The sequence below is a fragment of the Dipodomys ordii genome, unplaced genomic scaffold (genome assembly GCF_000151885.1).
Source record: "Dipodomys ordii isolate 6190 unplaced genomic scaffold, Dord_2.0 Scaffold92, whole genome shotgun sequence".
Classification (NCBI taxonomy): domain Eukaryota; kingdom Metazoa; phylum Chordata; class Mammalia; order Rodentia; family Heteromyidae; genus Dipodomys; species Dipodomys ordii.
The window spans coordinates 3,644,707-3,661,450 of NW_012267308.1; the positions used below are offsets into that span (position 1 = coordinate 3,644,707).

Genomic DNA, 16,744 nt, shown 5'->3' on the forward strand with positions numbered 1-16,744 from the left:
AGATGGGAAGATGTTTAAAGGAAAACTTATTTCTAGAAAAGGCACACATTTCTAGAAAAGATGGCCAGTGTAGGGACATGTACTTGGGGCCAACACAGGTACAGCCTGAGACCCCGTCTGCCCTTTTCTCCCTCCATCTGGGCTTGGGTCTCAGCTTTTCTAGGGGAGAAGCCTCCCACACCTCTACCCATCCTCCTCTGCCTTTTCTGGAACATTCACAGACCATTTATCTATTTATTTATTTATTTTTGGAGCCAGTCCTGGGGCTTGAACTCAGGGCCTGGGTACTATCCCTGAGATTTTTTGCTCAAGGTTAGTTAGTGCTGTACTTGGGCCGAAGCTCTACTTCCAGCTTTTCGCAAGTTCATTAGAGATAAGTCTCATGGACTTCCTGCCCAGGCTGACTTTAAACCTGGTTCCTCAGATCTCAGCCTCCTGAAGTAGCTGCGGTGATAGGTGTGAGCCACTGGTGTCTGGTTTAAGACACATTGTTGTCATGACATGGATGGTCACCAGGAGGCGCTTCCACCTCTACTGAAAAAAGGTTTTTCTGCATAGGGTTGATGAAAACCAGTGCTTTGTGGGAAAAATGCTTGCCTATGATAGTTGATCAAGGTCTGGGTGCTGTCCCTGAGCTTTTCTGCTTGACTAGAGCTACCACGTTGAGCCACAGAGCCACTTCTGGTTTTCTAGGTGGTAATTGGAGACACGGGAGACTTTCCTGCCAGTGGTGGGCATATCTCAGGCCTTTAAATGATAAGATTCCAGGCTCATCCACCAAAACACCTGCTTCCTAGAGAGACCCTCAAATATACAGAGATCCAAACTGGGTGCTGGTGGTTCATACCTTTAATCCCACCTACTCAATGGGCTGAGATCTGAGGATCACAGTTCAAAGCCAGATCAGGGCAAGAAAGACCAGGAGACTTTTTTGTTTTTTGGTCATGGGGCTTGAACTCTGGGCCTGAGTGCTATCCCTGCACTCTTCAACTCAAGGTGAATGCTCTACCTCGTGAGCTACAGCTCTACTTTTGGTTTTCTGAGTCATTTATTGGAGGTAAGAGTTCATAGACTTTTCTGCCCGGGCAGGCTTTGAACCATGATCCTCAGATCTCAGACTCCTGAGTAGCTAGGATTATAGGCATGAGCCACTGATGCCCAGCCAGGAGACTTTTATGGCCAGTGAAATCGCAAAAAAAGAAAAGAAAGAAAGAAAAAAGAAGCAGAAATGGTGCTGTGCCTCAAATGATAGAGTACAAGCCTTGAGCTTAAAAATTTAGGGACAGCACCCAGGCCCTGAAATCAAGCCCCATGACCGATTAAAAAAAAAAAAAGAAAGACTGAATGTAATCCTAGCTACTCAGGTTCAAAGCCACCCCAGGCAGGAAAAGCCATGTCTCTGTATACTTGAATCTGAAGTTTCAATCATCTGTAGGGCGAGCGCGGCTGTATCAGGTACACACACATACACACACACACACACACACACACATACACACACGGGCTGGTGTCTGTGCTGGCTTTGTTTTTTTTTTTTTTTTTTTTTTTGCTGATCGTGGGGCCTGAACTCTGGGCCTGGGCGCTGTCCCTCAGCTCTTCAGCTCAAGGCTAGCGCTCTACCACTTGAGCCACGGTGCCACTTCCAGCTTTTTCTGCTTATGTGGTGCTGAGGAATCAAACCCAGGGCCTCATGCATCCAAGGCAAGCACTCTACCACTGAGCCAACTACCCAGCCCCCTGTGCTGGCTTTGTACCTGCCTCTGGGAAGCGAGTGCTCTGCGGGTGTTTATCCAGTGCCTGCCATTCTCACCTCGGAGCCTTGGGAGAGAAATGTGCAGTTTCTCTTTCCTTGGTAATTACATTGTAAATAGGAACAACCACTGTGATTAACCAGGAGTGTGAAAACCATTCATTTTATATGCGGGAATAATCGTGGAGTTATGTTCAAATAGCAGACTAGGCAGGGAGATGGATTGTAATTCCCGCATTAAAAAAAAAAAAAGCAATGCTGTTTTAATAACGCACTTAACTAAATGAGCCATTCTTTTGCCCTATGGCGACCAAACAAACCGCCCTGGATTCCAGCAGTGTAAAATAACAGCCATTTTATTAGAGCTTAATGGAGTCTATGACTTAAGACAGTTGGACAGGGCTTGTATGCCTGGCCCACGTGACCAGCTGGGGGGAAAGTGTAGGGGAGGGAAGAATCTGACCTGTGGACTGGAAGTCTTGAATGCTGGGGCCCCTGGGACGCCCAACTCATCTTGGTGAGTGACTTGAGCTTCCTCCCATCATGGCAGCCCCAGGACTTGTGCATTCCTCACAGTGTGGCCCAGGACTCCACAGCCAGTGTTCCACAGCCTCTTGCCTTTGACGCTCCCAGACTTAGCTTCTGCCAAGCAGTGCCTCAGTTTCCCTGTCTGCTGTGAATGGGGACAGGGAAGAAACTGAGCTCTTCAGAGGCTCTGGGTACTTGGGCTAAGGTTGCCCATTAGGGGAGCTCCTAACCATGTCTCCTCCCTCCCTGCTCACTCAACTCTTCACCCCCAGGCCTCGCTAAGCCTCAGCCAGATGGATGGGTATGGAGCTCCCAGGACCCCTGGCCAGGCCTGAGTTCCAGGAAACCTCCAGCCTCCACCTCCAGCCTCCACCTCCGTCCTTTCTCTGAAGGAACACAGTCCATCCTGGGGCAGTCCAGGGTCATGGCTACCCCCCTGGAGAGTTAGGGATTATCTCCCCAGCAAGACCAGGGCCGTGGCCTCCCCAGTATTGTCAGGGGCGTGGCTTCTCCCCCAAGGCCAGGGACCTGGCCTCTCCTGTATTGTCAGGGGCCTCCCCTGCCTGGCCAGAGGCCTGACTTCCCGAGCAGAGCCAGGGGCGTGGCTTAAACCCCCAGTCTTGACAGGGGCGTGGCTTCCTCAGCAGGGCCAGGGGCGTGGCCTTCCTGAGCATCCCTGAAGACACTGAGCTGCCCCAGGCCTGACTCCTCCCCTGGGCCCTGCCCTCCTAGCATCCTTCTGTTTGCTGCTTACAGAAAACCGCATCAGCCTGGAGCCGGCTTACATAATTAATGTGCTAAGAGTGGGTGTCTTGGCTAGCTCAGTCAGGCCTTCATTTCTGTGGCCCCCCACACACTCCTCCATCCCTCTGAGATGCTCCCCAAGGCTGGCTCCTCCTCCAGACAGGAAGAGCCCAGGTCTCACCCACAGCCACTCACTGTGCCTCTGAGCCTCTGATTGGCTGTCTTCAACCATCACTGGCTGTGGTAGCTGGTAGCGTCATTCTCCAACTGCCTTCCGCATGATCCTGGCTCAGCCCCCAGGGAGACCGCCTGGCAGAGGCTGGCGTGACGTTTGCTGTGGCAATGGGTGCTGTCTGATGCCCAAGGGACTAATGTCTATGTCCCCTGTCCTGGTCCTGCTGCCAAACAAACTTGGTCAAGAGCTCTAAGCAGTTTTTCCAACTTTTGTTGTTGTTGTTGTTTTGTATGTGTGCGGGTCCTGGGGCAGGGTCCTTGAGTTCTTTTGCTCAAGGCTAGTGCTCAGGTGGCTGAGATCTGAGGATGGTGGTTTGAAGCCAGCCCGGGCAGGAAAGTCCCTGAGACTTTTATCTCCAATGAACCAGCAGAAAACCGGAAGTGCACTCGCCTGGAGCGAGAGAGCTCAGGGACAGGGGCCCAGGTCATGAGTTCAAGCCCCACAACCGACCAGAGAAAGAGAGACTGGAGCCTCAGACATTGAGTCTGCCAGGGCAGGTCTTGGATGGGCCAGCTCCGTTCACTTTGATGAATAGCTCTGGGCTCCTCGCCAGTGGCCCTGGCACGATTAGCACATGTCCTCTGCCCAGACTTACCTCTGACACTCCTGCATGACATCAGCCATGGTATGCTAGATGCCCGGCTGGCCGGTAGCCAGCTCCGCCTTTGCACAGAGTCTGCCTGGGGTACAACACAGACTTGCACCTACCTCCTCCCGGGCCAGCTCCCACAAAGGACCCCCCCAGCCCTTGGCAAGCTAAGATGCCCATCCTTCCCAGCAGATTGGAACCCCTTATTGCCCTGAAATTGTACTTAGCTTGGAGGCAGAGATTGGAGGATTATAGTTTGAGGTCACTAGGGCAAAAAAAAAAGTTTTGTTTTGTTTTGTTTTCCCCTAAGACTCCAACTCAATTACTGACTAGGCATGGCAGTGCAGGCCTGTTACCCCAGCTCGTGGGAAGCATGGTATGTGGGTACAATGGCATGTGTCTGCTAGCCCCAGAGACACAAGTAGGAAAATCGTGCTTCGAGCTGGCCTTCAGCCATAAAGCGAGATCTTACCTCCAACATAACCAATGCAAAAACAAAGGGAGGGGGCTGGAAGCATGGCTCAGATAGTAGAGTATCTGCCTAGCAAGTGCAAGGCCCTCAGTTGGACCCCCCCAAAAAAAAACCCCCAAGCAATCCAGATCTCTCATGGCTAGGGACACTTGGAGCCCTGCTTTGCTCAAATCAGGGCCCTCATTCATCCCTTCCTTATCCAGCCTCCCCCAACTTCATCCTGAACTGTCTGTATTTCCCATCTTGCACCTGTGTGTGTGTGTGTGTGTGTGTGTGTGTGTGTGTGTGTGTGTGGTGTGGAGCTTGAACTCTGGGCCTAGCCACTGTCCCTCAGCTCTTCAGCTCAAGGCTAGCGCTCTACCACTTGAGCCACAGCACTTCCCGTTTCCTGGTGGCTGATTGGAGAGAAGAGTCTCATGGACTTTTCCTGCCCAGGTTGACTTTGAACTGTGAGCCTCAGATCTCCGACCTCCTGAGTAGCTAGGATGACAGGCGTGAGCCACCGGTGCCCAGCTGACCCCATTTTCAAGAGCCATCAATTGATGACTTCATGCTGGCCAACCAACGCTCACAGCTGCTAAGCAGGGAGAGAGGGTAAAGTGGGGGGCCCCATCTCCTCACGTACCCCATCAGTTTTTCTCTTTTTTTTGGTCGGTTGTGGGGCCTGAACTCTGGGCCTGGGCGCTGTCCCTCAGCTCTTCAGCTCAAAGCTAGCGCTCTACCACCTGAGCCACAGCACCACTTTCAGCTTTTTTCTTTTTGCTTATGTGGTGCTGAGGAATCGAACCCAGGGCCTCATGCATGCAAGGCAAGCGCTCTACCACTGAGCCACCTTCCCAGCCCCCCCATCCGTTTTTCGTATTACAACTATCTCCAGAGAATGTATCTGCTGTGGTTAACTTCTCCTGTGAGACCAGGAAGGTTTATTTCAGGGGTGGATCTGTGCTGGTTGCCGGAAGGCCTGGCTAACTTACAAGAGTTCCTTTGTTACTTGTGTTAGAAAACACCCAACTCCGCCCCTTCCATTCCACCCCCTTCCTGTAAGGGGAGCAGATTCCCAGTTAGTCGCCCACATCTTGCTCCCCACTGAATCTGAAAGCCCGCCCTGCCTGGCAATCCCCGTATTATTATTGTTGTTGTTGTGTGCTTGTTGGTCCCAGGATTGAACTCAGGGTCTGGGCACTGGGCGCTGACCCAAGCTTTAGCTCAATCAAGGTTGGCGCTCTACCACTTGAGTCACAGCTCTACTTCCAGCTTTTTGACAGTTCATTGGAGTTAAGAGTCTCACAGAGTTTCCTGCTTGGGCTGACCTCAAACTGAGATCCTCAGATTTCAGCCTCCCAAATAGCGAGGATGACAGGTGTGAGCCACTAGGTGAATTGCCAGCTACTTCTATTATTGCTCTTTTGCACACCTGGGGAAACTGAGGTCCAGGAAAGGAGCCTTGTTTGCTTGAGAAGGGAGGTCACAAAAAGAAAAAAATCAGTGGGGTTCTGAGTGCCTTCTCTCTTCATTTGTGGCCCGACTGTGTTTCACTAAACCATGCCTGGCTTAAGGAAGGTGCCTGACCAAGGAGTTATCACACTTGAGATGAAACCATTGTGAAGAATGTTTTTCAAGCTGGGCGCCGGTGGCTCACGCTTGTCATCCTAGCTACTCAGGAGGCTGAGAACTGAGAATCAACAAGAGCAGGAAAGTCCGTAAGACTCTCATCTCCAATCTACCAGCAAAAAGCCAGACGTGGAGCTGTGGTTCAAATAGTAGAGCATGAGCCTTAGCAGCCAGGAAGAAAGGCTTTCTTCTCATAGTTAAGCGAGAGACTGTGCTGCACTTCCATATTGCTCCAGCAGAGGGGGACAATGCACTACTACTCCCGAGACCCCCAGTCTTGCTGTGGGTTTTTTTTGGAGGAGATAGATGGGGGTGGTGTGTGCCTCTCCCAGGGACATTCAAGCTGGAGCTGTCTGACCAGGCACAAAGACCCCTTTGAAGCTGACTTGGTCCTTCCTCCTTTTTTCCCCACCCTTCCCAGGGTTTTTCCTTCCTGTGTTTTGATCTCCTTGGAGAAGGATCTGCCCACTCTTAAAGAGAGCAACTACAGGCGCAGTCCTTGTCTAGGGATGGGGTTGAGGGAGCTTACAAAATAGAACTCAGTGTAAATGAGGGGGGCAGCTGTGCCTGCTCCACCCTCCTCCCTAGTGCAAAAGTGGGGGTCCTTGGCTCCCACATCCCTGGCAGGCAGAGTCTTTACCGCCCCCTCCAGTCCCCTCCTCCAGCACCCCCGCCCGGCTGCCCCTGGCTGCCTTTCTGCCCCCACCATGCTTTTGGGGGGTCATCTGGAGTCCAGCTGGTGGCCAGCCTGGAGCTGCCCCTTTCCTGCCCCTGTCCCTCCCCGTGACCCCAATCCTTGCCAGCCATTCAATGCTGCCTTGTTCTCCATCCAGCCCCGGGGACAAAAGTGCCTCTGTCTAAGAAGGGCGGAATTGGGGGGAGTACCCCCAAGCAGGGACATGAGCACAGACCCCAGCAGGAAGGAATGCCATGAGCAAGGCCCCACAGGGAGCAGGCCAGGGCTGGGGAACAAGCCCTGTGTGCCAGTCCTGGGGCTTGAACTCAAGGCCTAGGCGCTGTCCCTCAGCATTTTTTGCTCAAAGCTGGTGCTCTACCATTTGAGCCATAACTTCACTTGTGGCTTTTTGGTGGTCCATTGAAGAGAAGAGTCTCATGGACTTTTCTTGACTGGGGTTGGACTCGAAATGTGATTCTCTAGATCTCAGCCTCCCTGAGTAGCTCGGATGACAGGCGTGAGCCAAGGGTGGGGGCTGTGGTTTTAGAGATCCTAGATCTCACATCCCGGGTCTGATCAGCATCTCCTACTAGCTTTAAAAGCATGTCAGCTAGCTGCAGGCACCAGCTCACTCTGGCAGGCCAGCCACTCCGGAGACTGAGATTTAGAGGATCATGGTTCAAAGCCAACCCAGACAGGAAAGTCCATGAGACTCTGATCTCCAATGAACCAGCAAAAAGTCAGAAGTGGAGCTGTGGCTCAAGTAGTAGAGCATCAGCCTTGAGTGAAAAACAAAAAAAAAACAAAAAACTCAGAGACCACACCCAGGCCCTAAGTTCAAGCCCCAGGACCAACACAGAAAGAAAAAACAAACACAGAGGAAGTCAAGGAGGCTGGCTCTTTACAAGGTGTCTTTGTGCTCCATGATCTATCATTTCCCAGGGTCCTTTGGGGCCCAGGACCTCGGAAGAAGCCAGTCCCCTTTCTAGAGAGCCAAGTGGCAATTCTTTTTTTTTTTTTTTTCTGTCAGTCTTGGGGTTTGAACTCTGGGCCTGGGCGCTGTCCCTCAGCTCTTCAGCTCAAGGCGAGCACTCTACAACTTGAGCCACAGCATCACCTCTGGTTTTCTGAGTGGTTTATTGGAGATCAGAGTCTCACGGACTTTCCTGCCAGGGCTGGCTTTGAACCTCGATCCTCAGATCTCAGCCTCCTGAGTAGCTAGGATGACAGGCGTGAGCCACCGGGGCCTGGCCCAAATGGCAGTTCTTCCTCCTCTCCCTCTGTCTCTCCAAGGCTGCGCCTGTGGCTGGGGGAAGGGGTGCTCCTGGAGCTTGAACTCAGGAACTAGGCGCTTGTGTGCTCAAGGCTGGTGCTCTACCCTTTGAGCCAGAGCTTCACTTCTGGCTCTTTGCTGCTGCATTGGAGAGAAGAGTCTCTTGGACTTTCCTGTCTGGGTTGGCTTTGAACCAACATCCTCTAGATCTCAGCCTCCTGAGGAGCTAGGATAGTAGGCATGGGCCTCCAGCCCTGGCTCGGAGCTGTCTCTTTAAGACAGGAATGGGGTGGGGGAGGCCTGAGCCCCGGACCTGTCCTCTACCTGCCCGGGTTTGCTGGTTTGCTCAGGGCGCGGCTGTGGATAGTCTGGCTTGGGGCCTGGGGTGACTCAGTCTCTGGAGAACCAGCGGTGCAGCCCGGTGAGCCCCGCAGGTGAGCCCTTCCCCGCCAGCCCCCCTCGGCTTCCCCCCATGTTCCCTCTCCGTGCGCCCCACCAACCTGGCCACACAGAAGGCCTTTGGTTCAAGATTCTAGAATGTTCTAACCTTCAAGGTTCCGGACTTCTCCAGGCTGGAGACTGGAGAAGGTCCCACCGTGTTGGGAGGACCCAGGACAGACATTAGGGGTGAGCCCTGAGTAGGGTGCGGGTGATATCAGAGTGACCGGAGGTGTCTGGATTTGGGGTGCTGTCTGGATGATGGGGGTATTTAAAGGGTATTTTAGGGTGTTTGGGGGTGTCTGGTTGGTATCTGAGTGGTATTTTAGGGTGTTTGGGGGTGTCTGGTTGGTAGCTAAGCGGTATTTTAGGGTGTTTGGGGGTGTCTTGTTGGGTGAGAAGTGAACTTGGGGGTCTAGGAGTGGGAATATGGGTGCTGGAGACTGCTAGGAAATGGGGTGCTGCCTGGGGGCTCCGCGATGGATAGTGTGGATTAGAGATTTGGGGGTGCATTGGCACCCCCACCTCTGAGTCTCGAGCTCTGGGGTGTGGCGGTGGGAATGGGGTCTCGGATCTTCCAAGCACTGCTGGCAGCAGGCCTGGTGTGGCTGCGCACGCCTGCCGTCCCGGCCGCTCGGGAGCTGAGAGCCGAGGACAGTGGCCATGCCCGCGGGGCACCAGGGAGGCCGGGAGACTCTGGTCTCTAAGCAGCAGAAAGTCGGATGTGGACCCGTGGCTCATGTGGTAGAGCACCAGCCTTGAGCGGAAAAGAAGCTCAGGGACAGTGCCCAGGCCCTGGGTTCAAACCCCAGTATGGGCGCATGACTGCGTGCACGCGCGCGCGCACACACACACACACACACACACACACACGGATGAACAGGCAGAGGGAGAGTGAGGCGTCCATGGGGGGCACACAGGGCACCCCCGAGTATGTACTGGCCCTGGCAGGTGGAAGGGGAGCCTGGGGGTCCTGGGGGCTGGGTGGTGGGGAGCAGTGGGGAATGGCGTGGGCTGGGCCTGGAATCTGGCTTCTCACGGGGTCCTGGTGGCAGCTGAGCAGAATCAGTGCCAGGCCCGGCTGGGAGAAGCGGAGGGGACCAGCCAGGTGGAGCTGGGGGGCCTGGATGGGGCAGAAGGGGGTTCAGGCTGGCACTGGGGGAGGGGGGCTAGGTGGTGGTGGGTAGATGAGAGGGAAGATGCGCCTGGGATCGCAGCCAGGCCTCCCCCCAGCCTCCAGCCTCCAGCCTCCAGCCAGCTGGCCCCCCGTCTCCCCCCCTCCCCCCTGCACCGCAGCCTGGGGTGCCCACTAGACCCCATCCAGGAGTGGGGCCAAGCCAGGCAGGCTCCAAACTGTCTGTGGGAGACACACACACACACACCCCAGAATCTGGGCCTCCTGCCACCTGCCTCCTTCCCCTCCCCCCCCACAAAAACACCCCGAGGCCCTGCTAATCCTGATCACTTACCAACACCCCACCACACACACACACACACACACACACTAAAAGTTGGGGTTCCTCTTTATCTCTCAGCCCAGGGAAACCAGGCCCCAGGCTGCCGGCTCTGCTAAAGCGAGCGCCCATTTTCTGGGTTCCTTTAGATCCGTGTTCTGCCATGCGGGAGGCGGCCCTGAGCGTGCTCATCATCCTGGCAGGTGAGTGACCCCCACACGCTGTACTGAGCCACCCCCCCCTCCAGAGGGGAAAGGAGGTGCCTTCATTTTCTGAGGCCATGCAGGTTTGCCCCGTCTGGCTCTACCTTGTATGTACCAAGGGCCTCCTCGCCCTCCGGCCTGACATCCTGTCATTCAAGGTTGGTGCTCTACTACTTGAACCACAGTGCCACCTCTGGCTTTTGGTTCACTAGAGATAAGAATCTCACAGAACTAGGGCTGGGAAGGTGGCTCAGTGGTAGAGCGCTTGCCTTGCATGCCTGAGGCCCTGGGGTCGATTCCTCAGCACCACATAAGCAAAAAGAAAAAAGCCAGAAGTGGTGCTGTGGCTCAAGTGGTAGAGCGCTAGCCTTGAGCTGAAGAGCTGAGGGACAGTGCCCAGGCCGAGTTCAGGCCCCACAACCGGACCCCAAAAAAACAAAACAAAAAGAATCTCACAGAACTTTTGGAGGCTCCACACACACACACACACATTGAGGGGCTGGCTTTGAACCTTAATCTTCACTTCTCAGTCTCCTGAATAGATGGGATTACAGGCATGTGCCCCAGCACCGGCTTGACAGAATTCATATGTCTGTGTATATGTGTGTGTGTACATATATATATATATATATATATATATATATAATTTATTTAGTCAGTTGTGGGCCTTGAACTCTGGGCCTGGGCGCTGTCCCTCAGCTCTTCAGCTCAAGGCTAGTGCTCTACCACTTGAGCCACAGAGCCACTTCCAGTTTTCAGATGGTTGATTGGAGATAAGAGACTCATAGACTTTCCTGCCAGGGCTGGCTTTGTTGTTTTTTATTTATTTATTTATTTTTTATTTGTGAACATACTGTACAGAGGGGTTACAAATACATGGGCAGGATAATGCGTACATTTCTTACCAAGCATTGCAGCCTCCTCCTTTGGTTTACCCTTCACATCCCTTCCCAGCCTCCCCCCTCCCCCCCACAGGGCTGGCTTTGAATCATGATATTCAGATCTCAGTCTCCTGAGTAGCTAGGATTACAGGCATGAGCCATCAGTGCCTGGCTACATATATATATTATTTATTTATTTTGGGGGTTCAATTGTGAGGCCTGAACTCTGGGCCTGGGCACTGTCCCTCAGCTCTTTAGCTCAAGGCTAGCTGAGCCACAGCGCCACTTCTGGATTTTTCTGTTTATGTGGTGTTGAGGAATCAAACCCAGGGCCTCATGCATGCAAGGCAAGCACTCTACCACTGAGCCACCTTCCCAGCCCCTTGTTTTGTGTTTTTAATATAATTCCACTGAGGAGGCCGGGGTAAACAAAGTCACATCTTGCATGAAAGGGGATTGAAGGTCAGGAAAGTGATTCATTTTGGAGGGGCCCAGCTAGTAATGGCAGGGTGGTGTGAGGGTGGGGAAGGAAACAGATTCCCTAAGAATGGGAACCATCTGTCTCTCCCCCTGGTCTCTGTTAGGCCTGGATTGGCCTTGGGTCTAGAAACAAATGGAACAAATTTACTACCTATTTCAGGTAGCGAAAATCTGCGGTGACTCACAGGTGTGGGGCTGGGGGGCGTGATGGCTGGCACTGTGGCAGCTGCTCTGTTCCCTTGAGGTAGGATCTGTCCTCCTCTCCTCTCCCCTCCTTTAAGGAGGCCCTCTGTGGATGCTCAGGGCCTATGGGCTCTGCTGCGGCCATCATTATCATTTCTCCTCCTTCCTGCTTGTCCCCCCTCCCCAGGTTTGCCTGCCCTGGATGCTAATGATCCTGAAGGTGAGTTTGAATGTGTTTTCTTTCTCTGGAACTTTCCCTTGGAGGCTTCCCCCACCCACGACTGGATTCATGGGTCTTTTTTTTTTTTTCCTTGCAGATAAAAACAGCCCCTTCTACTATGGTGAGAATTTGTGTCCCTCTATCCCCCCACTTTGCCTCCTACAAACCCACATTATTTCAAGGGCTGCAGGCGGGGGTGGGCTGGGCTGGGACCCAGGGACTTGCTCTAGAGGTGGTCATCAGGCCTTGAAGAAGACTGGATAAGTAGATGGTAGACTTAAGAAAGCTTCCTGGGGCTGGGAAGAACCTGCCCTGACCGGCTTCTGCCCCTCCCCCACCAAGTTCCACTGTTCATCCCCTGGGGTCCCCCTATCCCCTCCCATAACCTCTCACCCTTGCTCTAGCCACCACGGCCTCCTGTGGCCCAGCCCAGGGCCACTGACCTCAGGGCCTTTGTATCTGCTAGTTCTTCTGCTCCAACTGCTTTCTTTCAAATCCATACAGGATTCCTTTGCTGGCCTCTGGCAAATCATTCCTGACAAATCAGAAGGTCTCAAAGGGTCTGTTCTAGAAGCCTCCTTCTCTACCTTTTGCCCTCAAGCTGATTGCGTATCTCTGCCTGACCAGACAAGACATACTTTTGTTTGTTTGGGGTGTAAACTTGCCTGTGAACACTTGCCTTACCTGCTCTCTTATTGCTATGACTCCCAGCAGGCCCTGAGAATTTGGGATGGTGGAGACTGGGTTGACCTTGAAGTGTCCTTCTGCCATTTTTTTTCCCTAGACTGGCACAGTCTTCGAGTCGGTGGGCTTATTTGTGCGGGGGTCCTGTGCGCCCTGGGCATCATCATCCTCCTGAGTGAGTACCAGCCTTAGCTCCAGTCAGGCACTGGTGGCTCACGCCTGTCATCCCAGCTACTCAGGAGGCTGAGATCTGAGGATCGAGGTTCAGACAGCCCAAGCAGGAAAGTCTGTGAGACTCTTATCTCCAAGGAACCACCAGAAAACCGGAAGCAGGGCTGTGGCTTGAGCTGCTGAGCTGAGGGACAGTGCCCAGGCCTAGAGTTCAAGCCCCACAACCCATAGAAATAACAAACACACAGATCTGGGAGCAGGAGAGTTGCATGACAGATGGGGAGGAGTCTGCTCTCCTGACCACCCTTCCTTCCCCCAACAGGTGGAAAATGCAAATGCAAATTCAGACAGAAGCCCAGGTAAGGTGGATTCTGGGTATGAAAACGTTGGGAAAAATCACACTTCCCCCAAATCCTGGATGACAGGGAAGCCAGCAAGGCACCCATGGCTCACACCTGACATCCTAGCTGCCCAGGAGGCTGAGACCTGAGGATCTTAGTTCAAAGCCAGACTGGTCAGGAAAGTGTCTGGGACTCATCTCCAGTGAGCCAGCACAATGCTGGAAATAGAGCTGGGACTCAAGTGGTAGAGAAAAAAAAAAAAAAAATCCCAAAGTCTCCAAACTCAGAAATGGTCCCATCCCAGCTCTGGGTAAATCAACAAGGGAAAAGTAGCCATTGTATGGATGGTCTGAGAATTGCCTAGCCTTGAACCAGCTAGGACAGGGAGAGGACAGCCAGACAGCCAGATGGGAGAGGAGATGGATTTGAACCTCTTTGATTTCCCCAGTCCTGGCACAGGAGACGCCCCGCCCCTCATCACTCCAGGTAAGACAACACAGCTTGGTGGGGAGGGGAGCCGGAAGTGAGGGGTAGGGGTGCATGGCAGTCAGTTGCATGTGTGCATGTATTTGCCTGTGTACTTGAGCATTTGTGTGCCTGTGCTTGCATTGGCATGGGAGGGAGCACACTTGCGTGTGCGTGCGGGTATGTGCCCATCAGTTTGAGTGTGTGTGTGTGCTCATTTGCACAGGGGGTGCAGCACTGGCCTGTATGGCCAGTGGGGAGGAGTATACCGTGAGCTCATTTGCATATGGGTTGCAGCGTTTGCCTGTGTGTGCTGGCATTTGCATGTGTGGCAGTTCCCCTACATAGCGTGCGTTCATTTGCATACGGGCACGTTCATTTGCATACGTGTACCTGCCGGTGCCCTGGGGAGGTAGAACTCCACACATCCTCCCTCACCTCTCCCAGGCTCTGCCCACAGCTGCTGAGGACGGCTCACCGGAAACGGCCTGGAGGGCCTCTGTCCCAGGTCCTGGCCTTGCGCAGAAGTCCCCCACCCAGGCTGGCATGTCCCCCTCTCCCCTCAGCTCTCCTAGGAAGGAGCTGTCTGTTTAGTTTTGAATAAAATGTGATCTTGATTGCCACCCAGGAGGTCTGGCAACTCTGTGCGGGTGCACAAGGCGGGGGGCGGGGGGGAGGTGAGGCTGGGGACCAGGAGGTGAAGAATTATTCCCCACCGCACCCCTTGAGGGTGGCCCTAGGGGACATGAGAACCCCAGGGGACCTCAAAGCTCCCAATACTCAAGGAAGACTTCCCAAATGTTCTCATCCCCTCTCCCAAATCTTTTCCAAACATTTCACCCCCAAAAGAATCCTCTACTAGGCCCTGGAGACAGACAAGATTTCAGAAAAAGAAAACTCGGAGCCAGGCGCAGGTGGCTCACGCCTGTCATCCTTGCTATTCAGAAGGCTGAGATCGTAGAGGGTCGAGGTTCAAAGCCAGCCCAGGCAGGAACATCTGTGAGAGTCTATGTCCAATGAACCATTCACACAGAAACCAGAAAACCGTTCACGAGACCCCCCCCTGTCCCCAGGGTCCCTCCCAGGACCCCACAACCATGGGCAAGGGGGGGGTGCCGGCACATTTGTCAAATCCGTATGACTTGTCTTACCCCCTCCCCCGTATTCGGGAGAGGGTACCCAAAGCTCCATCTCCCTCTTCCCACTGGGCCTGAACCCCTGGACGTACAGCAGCACTGCCCAGCAACGGTGACGGCACAAAGGCCAGCCCGAAAGCCATTGGCCAGAATGAGTTCAGAGGCAAGGACCGTATTCTTTTTGTTGTGGTGGTTTGTGTTTTAATGGGTGCCAGAACCAGGGCTTGAACTCAAGGCTTGGGGGCCATTGTCCCTTAGCATTATCTGCTCTGCCCCTTTGAGCCACAGATCCATGTCTTCTGGCTTGTTTTGGTTCATTGGAGAGAAGAGTCTTCATGGCGTTCTCTTGCCCTGGGCTGGCTTCGAACTGCGATCCTCCAGATCTCAGCCTCCTGAGTAGCTAGGATGACAAGCCACCAGCCACCAGCCGGCGCCTAGCATTCCCTGGTTCTTTCACAAGGTCAAGTTGAGTTGGGTGCTTTCAGACCTTTACGTGAGCACCCCTCAGATTCCCCCATCCCCACTGTATTGTGACTCTAAGTAAAGCTCCCCCTCAAGTCATCTTCGTGGTAGAGGGATCTGCCCCCCTCTTTCAGTCAGCCCGGGGTGGGGGGGGGCAGGCAGAGGGGGACATCTGCCCAGCTGCAAAGTCGCAGCAGGCAGCAATTCTCCATTTTCCCCAGCGGGGCAAATCCTCCACCTGGCTGAGGCTGGATCTATGGTTGATGATTGGTTCTAGCCTGCCAGGCCACGCCCCCAGACGCAGCCTGCTTCCCCTCGCCAGCCCCCATCCCCCAGCACTGTGCAGGTTGGGTGGGAACAGGGCCCAGCTAGCTCAAGCGCTGAGGTCCAGCTCGTGGTGCTGGTAGATTTGCGTGGGGCCCTTGAAGCAGGCGGCAAAGAGGAAGTGTTTGCCGGCTAAGGTGACGTGGGCAAAGGCCCTGGGGGAGAGCAAAGTTGGGGGGCCCAGCTCCTGCAGCGGCTCCAGGAGCCCCTGCTCGGGCTCAAGGCGGAAGACTTGGCTGAAGGCAAAGTCACTGCCCAGGATGGCCAGCTGGTCCCTGGCGATGAGCAGGGGCTGGAAGACGTGGGCGCCTCGGGACGGCAGGAGCTGCAGGGGGCGGAACATGGAGCCGTCCCAGCGCATGACCTGTGGGTGGGCAGTGCAGCTGGCTCAGCCCGGGGCAGCTGGGGAGCCAGACAGGAGCCCCCCACATTCCCAGAGCATCCTTAGCTTTATAAAAGTCACCATCCAGCCCAGGCGCTTGATGACTCCTGCCTGTCACCCCTGCTACTCAGGAGGCTGAGATCTGAGGGTGGTGGTTCAAAGCCAGCCCGGGCAGGAAAGACCGTGAGACTCTTGTCTCCAATCAACCACTCAGAAAACCAGAAGTGGCGCTGTGGCTAAGGTGGCAGAGCACTTGCCTTGAGCTGAAGAGCTGAGGGACAGCGCCCAGGCCCAGCGTTCAAGCCCCATGAGTGACAAAATAAATAAATAAATAAATAAGAATATAATCCTGGGGGGTAATCTTTTAGGGCCCACCAGCTTTGATGGGTCACTGTGGTGGAGGTGGACTCAGAGTCCAAAGGTAACACCCAAAGCCTGGTGGCACCGGTGGCTCATGCCTTCCAGCCACTCAGGGAGGCTGAGATCTGAGGATGGTGGTTTGAGGCCAGCTGGGGCAGGAAAGGCCGTGAGACTCTGATCTCCAGTGAACCACCTGGAAAACCCAGCGGGTGGAGCTGCAGTAGCTCAAAGGGGCAGGGTGAAAGAGCTGAGGAACAGAGCTCAGGCCCTGAGTTCAAATCCTAGCCTTGGCACCGGAAGGATAAAAAATAAAGCAGCCCCTGGGCTCCCCCAGGCCAGGTCAGAAGTGTGTTGGGGGGGGGGAATGTAGGATTGCTGGGGGGTATGTGGGATTGCTGGGGGGGATGTAGGATTGCTGGGGGGGTGTAGGATTGCTGGGGGGTGTAGGATTGCTGGGGGGTCCGGGCCCCGCGATCGCCCCTCCCCCAGCCGCAGCCCCCCCACCCCCCTTACCATGGAGTCCCCGATGAAGCGCGTGAGGCACAGGAACACCTGGCCGGCGGCGTGGAAGTGGCGCGCGGCGTAGACGCCCTCGGCCTCGGGGATGTCGGTGCGGCGCTCGAAGCGGCCTGCGCGCCACTGGAAGAGGACGGGCCGCTGCGAGGCGGAGGCCAGCAGCAGG

General features: G+C 54.5%; 2 protein-coding genes across 2 annotated transcripts in view; one reads left to right on the top strand and one right to left on the bottom strand.

Annotated features, from left to right (window-relative positions):
- Window positions 1-8,252: 8,252 nt before the first annotated feature.
- Fxyd3 (FXYD domain containing ion transport regulator 3) lies at window positions 8,253-13,945 on the top strand. The gene is made up of 8 exons (XM_013026276.1): window positions 8,253-8,312; window positions 9,920-9,973; window positions 11,705-11,737; window positions 11,835-11,858; window positions 12,522-12,596; window positions 12,915-12,951; window positions 13,382-13,419; window positions 13,846-13,945. The coding sequence occupies exons 2-8, from the start codon at window positions 9,934-9,936 to the stop codon at window positions 13,863-13,865; spliced, it is 267 nt and encodes an 88-aa protein (XP_012881730.1). The 5' UTR covers window positions 8,253-8,312; window positions 9,920-9,933; the 3' UTR covers window positions 13,866-13,945.
- A 1,424-nt stretch (window positions 13,946-15,369) lies between these two features.
- Lgi4 (leucine-rich repeat LGI family, member 4) overlaps window positions 15,370-16,744 on the bottom strand; it is a 6,544-nt gene continuing 5,169 nt past the window's right edge. The window contains exons 7-8 of the mRNA XM_013026168.1: window positions 16,576-16,742; window positions 15,370-15,684 (exon numbers count right to left, since the gene is read on the bottom strand). Of these exons, the coding sequence (XP_012881622.1) occupies window positions 15,370-15,684; window positions 16,576-16,742 (482 nt within the window). The remainder of the gene's footprint in view (window positions 15,685-16,575; window positions 16,743-16,744) is intronic.